This window comes from Cebus imitator, unplaced genomic scaffold (genome assembly GCF_001604975.1).
Source record: "Cebus imitator isolate Cc_AM_T3 unplaced genomic scaffold, Cebus_imitator-1.0 Scaffold78, whole genome shotgun sequence".
In the NCBI taxonomy this organism is placed as follows: domain Eukaryota; kingdom Metazoa; phylum Chordata; class Mammalia; order Primates; family Cebidae; genus Cebus; species Cebus imitator.
Genome location: NW_016107393.1, coordinates 1,933,781 through 1,938,852, shown reverse-complemented (window position 1 = coordinate 1,938,852; position 5,072 = coordinate 1,933,781). Strand labels below are relative to the sequence as shown.

At 42.4% G+C, this 5,072-nt stretch overlaps 1 protein-coding gene across 2 annotated transcripts in view; it reads left to right on the top strand.

The window, feature by feature from the left end:
- Positions 1–434: 434 nt before the first annotated feature.
- The window catches only part of FKBP7 (FKBP prolyl isomerase 7), a 14,765-nt gene continuing 10,127 nt past the window's right edge, over positions 435–5,072 (top strand). Inside the window, exons 1-2 of one of the 2 annotated variants that reach the window (XM_017532688.2) lie at positions 435–1,038; positions 2,605–2,756. In XM_017532688.2, coding sequence (XP_017388177.1) covers positions 818–1,038; positions 2,605–2,756 — 373 coding nt within the window. In that variant the 5' untranslated portion in view covers positions 435–817. The remainder of the gene's footprint in view (positions 1,039–2,604; positions 2,757–5,072) is intronic. The other variant, XM_017532687.2, reaches the window with a different exon arrangement.

The window sequence follows — 5,072 nt, the reverse complement described above, 5'->3', positions numbered from 1 at the left end:
GACAAAATGTCCAATACTCAAGTTTTCTTGACTGATGTGTAAAATGACGTATCCCATGGGATTGGTACAAAAAAAGTCGAAAGAGCATTTCCCGCACTACCAGAGGCCCTCGAATCAAGGGCGACCCCGAGTGGCGGGGGAAAGAAATGCAAGCCAGTGGCGGACGCTGAATCGTGGAGGTCGGCTCTCGGTAACGCGGGCAGCCAGGCGGAAGGGCTGCGGCACCGCGGTTTCGTCGCGTCTGGCTGGCTTTCGCGTTGTGCCAATCAGCCTGAAACCTCTGAATGCAAGACTCCGACCCGAGAATGCGCTTCAAGGACACCTCAGAAGCACCCAGAAAGCCACCGCCAGCCTACTTTTTACGCTCCTCTTCCATCATACCTCTCCCTCACCCTAGTATTTGCTCGTTCCCTAAGGGTCTTAGAAGCCTTTTGCTTCCCGAAATGACAACCATATTCCCTGACTCTACGACATCCCAGGCTGTTTATTTCGTCTTATGCCAATTTCATTTTAGAAAATCCAAACGTTGTCACCCAACCCTGAGGAAACCGGCTGTAAAATATGCGGGTTTAGCGAGAAGAAGCTGACCGACTATGCTGTGCGGTCTCAGACTGAGGACAGCCAGCCCCAGGGCCTGGAAACAGCGTTAACCGCGCTGAGCGCGCAGCAGGAGGAGGAGGGAGCGGGGCCGCGTCCATGGCCCCGCCCCGGCCCTTTGTGACGCCGGACAAAGCCTGCCACGCGTCGGAACTCGCCGCGGGACAGCCACGGGGCGCGAGTGACACGCGGGAGGGAGCGTGGTGTTCTGCTGGAGCCGATGCCAGAAACCATGCATTTCTTATTTAGATTAACTGTTTTCTTTTATCTGTGGGGGCTTTTTACCGCTCAGGGACAAAAGATAGAGGTGAGCACCGAAGAAGTGAAAATAGAAGTTTTGCATCGTCCAGAGAACTGCTCTAAGACGAGCAAGAAGGGAGACCTACTAAATGCCCATTATGACGGCTACCTGGCTAAAGACGGCTCGAAATTCTACTGCAGGTAGGAAATGCTTCGAGCTCCCCCCGCAGCCAGTTGTACACAATTTTGCCTGCCTCCACCAAGCAGAAGCCTCATTGGTTGGTTGGTTGGGGTTTTACTTTTACTTTTTAACAGTAAAAGTTGAGCCCTTTATTCATAGAAAAAAATCACATTACATGGCAGTAGTTCTTTAACAAACTGAATATTTCTATTTAAAAGGTATTGAAAATGTTGGTCCACTAAATCAAAAATGCAATACATCTGCACACACACACACCAACTACCACCATTACCCTTGGGACCTCCAGAATTAAATCCAGGTTCTGCCTGTAAGGATGTTCACATTTTTCCTTTTCCAGTAAGTATTGAATCTTTACGGAGGAATACACAGAATAAAGAGATTTAATTCTGGCCTTTAGAAGCACAATTTTAGTCTATAGGTCGTGGCCACTTTCTGTCAAGAAGCCACAACAACGATGACTTCCCTGGTGACCTCTGGTGGGCCCTGCTCCTCCATTCCACCTGGTGCCTACTCTGATTTAATTACTCAGAGGGAGAACATTTTCTTCACCCTAAGATAGGACTGGGAAAGATAGTTCCATCCATCTAGAAGGGAATTTTAATAAGAATTTATACAATTTTGTAATTTAATATTACATTATATTAGAATTTAATAAGAATTTAATAAATTCTACTATTGGAATTTAGTAAGAAAATATACCATTTTAAATTACTACTAAAATGACTTATTTTTTTTTTTTTTTTGAGTCGGAGTTTCGCTCTTGTTACCCAGGCTGGAGTGCAATGGCGCAATCTCGGCTCACCGCAACCTCCGCCTCCTGGGTTCAGGCAATTCTCCTGCCTCAGCCTCCTGAGTAGCTGGGATTACAGGCACGCGCCACCATGCCCAGCTAATTTTTTGTATTTTTAGTAGAGATGGGGTTTCACCATTTTGACCAGGATGGTCTCGAACTCTTGACATCGTGATCCACCCGCCTCGGCCTCCCAAAGTGCTGGGATTACAGGCGTGAGCCACCGCGCCTGGCTAAAATGACTTTTTAAAGCTAAACCTGCCCCATCATTTTTTACAACAAACTCAGAGAAGTTAAATGAGTTCTTTGTACAAGCCATGCAGCTAGTTAGGGGCTGGAGACCCATTAAAAGATTAACTGTTGAATACCGAGATTAGCTGGGTATGGTGGTGTGTGCCTGTAGTCCCAACTACTCGGGAGCCTGAGGCAGGAGAATTGCCTGAACCCGGGAGGCAGAGATTGCAGTGAGCCGAGATCACGCCATTGCACTCCAGCCTGATGACAGAGTGAGACAACATCTCAAAAAAAAAAAAAAAAAAGTTAACTGTTGAATAGTTTTTCTAAAGAAAACAATTTTTTAAAATGAGATGGCTCTTAATGATTAGCTTTGGGCAAATTATACTTCAAGTTTGAGTCAAATACCCCATTAAGGGTTTTAGAAAGAGTGCTTATGTGGGAATGATGGTTAGAGAGGATTTCAATTTTAAACGCCTAGCTGTATTTTCAAGTTTGATTTCTTGAAATCAGTTTACTTAAGTATTGTTTTTTATTATAGCCGGACACAAAATGAAGGCCACCCCAAATGGTTTGTTCTTGGTGTTGGGCAAGTCATAAAAGGCCTAGACATTGCTATGATGGATATGTGCCCTGGAGAAAAGCGAAAAGTAGTTATACCCCCTTCATTTGCATATGGAAAGGAAGGCTATGGTAAGATGTTTAATTTTAATTTCTTGCTGGAGTTATATTTAAAAAATAATTCATAGGTTTCTGGGTATATATGTCTGAAAGAATTGAAAGCACAGTCTCAAAGAAATACTGGTACAGCCATGTTCATAGCAGCCATGTACAATAGCCAAGAGATGGAAGCAACCCACATGTCCATAGATAGAGAAATGGATAAACAAGATGAATATATGCATATATGGAAGCCAGGCACAGTGGCTCATGCATGTAATCCCAACACTCTGAGAGGCCAAGGTGGATAGGATCACTTGAGGCCAGGACCAGGCTGAGCAACAGCAAGACCCTGCTCTACAAAAAAAGAAAAATGAAGTGGAATATTATTCAGCCTTAAAAAGGAAGAAAATTTTGAGACATGCACCAGCATGTATCAACCTTAAGGACATTATGCCAAATGAAATAAACCAGTCACAAAAAGACAAATACTGTATAATTCCACTTATGTGAGGTACCTAGAATAGACAGATTAGTAGAGACAAAGTAGAAGGGTGATTGATAAAGGCGGAAGTGAGAGGGAAAAGGGGAAGTGTTGGCCAGCGGGTATAGAGTTTCAGTTTTGCCCAATGAAAAGAGTTCTGGAGATTGGTTGCATGGCAGTGTAAGCATACTTTACTGAACAACACACTTGAAAATCGTTGTGATGGTAAATTTTATGTTATTTTACCACAATTAAAAACAAAAAAGTAAAATAAATAAAAATAAAAAGATGAAATAAGGAACTATAGAACCCAATGACCTTCAGCTATATCTAGTTCACTCCAGTCCCCTCTTTTTGCTTTTAAAGATAACATGACATCGTTGGAATATAGATCTTTGGCCAGAGTTCTTTCTTCTACATTGTGGCAACATTATGATGATTGTATATATTCTATAAGCTCTACCTTAGGCATTTTTATTTGTTTTCAGCATATGTTATTATTACATAAATGTTTATAACACAGACCTTAGGTAAGCAGTACCCAAGTTAAATTTGTAAAACTCAGAAACCAGAACATGTGGGTTTAGCGTAAAAGGACAGCAATGGCACATTGTAAAAGGAATATCTGAGATATAGTAATCTGTCAGTCACTATTACCCCAATACAGGACAAGCTTTCAAATGTGCAAGAAATGATCTTATTTCTTCAATATGTTGCCTATTTTTAAAAATCCTAGAGCAAAAAGATCTGAAAACCTAGATAAAGCAAATAAATGGGAAAATACTTGTAACATGTATGAAGACTTACTAACCAATAATGAAAAGGATATATCCCTAGAAATGAGCCAAATTCATAAATAAGCAGCCCACTAACAAAAAACTACAAATGGCCTTTAAGTGTATGAGAATACCTACTTTTCTTTATAATTAAAGATAAATTAAAACAAAAATGAGACAGCATATTTCACTCATTAGATTCCCAAAGACAAAAACAACTTGGCGAAAGCATGGAAAAACCAGCACCATTGCTGGGAATGTAAATCATTCAAGCTCTCTAACAATTGTCATCAAAAGTGAAAATACAGGCCAGGCATGGTGGCTCACGCCTGTAATCCCAGCGCTTTGGGAGGCTGAGGTAGGTGGATCACTTGAGGTTGGGAGTTCAAGAGCAGTCTGGCCAACATGGTGAAACCTTGTTTCTACTAAAAATAGAAACATTGGATGGGTGTGGTGAAGTGCGCCTGTACTCCCAGCTACTCCGGAGGCTGAGGCAGGAGAATCGCTTGAACCCGGGAGGTAGAAGTTGCAGTGAGCTGAGATTGGGCCACTGCACTCCAGCCTGGGTGACAGGGCAAGACTCCATCTCAAGAGAAAAAAATGAAAATGCACATATCTTCTTATCCAGTTCCATTTCCAGAAATGTGCACAAAGATATATGTAAAAGAAAATTCACTGCAGGCATTTTGGGGGGAGAAGGTAGCAAACGGCTGGAAACCACCTGCTTATCCATCAATAGGAAATTAGTTAAATAAATTATAGTATATCTATACAATGAAGTACTGTGCAACCAGTAAAAAGAATGAAGTAGAGCTACACTTATTAATATGTTAAAAATAAAGTAGAGGCCAGGCATGGTGGCTTCATGCGTATAATCCCAGCACTTTGAAAGGCTAAGGTGGGAGGATCACTTGAGCCCAGGAGTCTGAAAGCAGCCTGGGCAATGTAGGGAGACCCCATCTTTATAAAAAATTAAAAAGTTAGCCAGGAGTGGTGGTATCTGCGTGTGCTCACAGCTACTCAGGGTGCTGAGATGGGAGGATCCCTTGAGCCCAAGAGGTTGAGGCTGCAGTGAGCTGTGATCTGTCT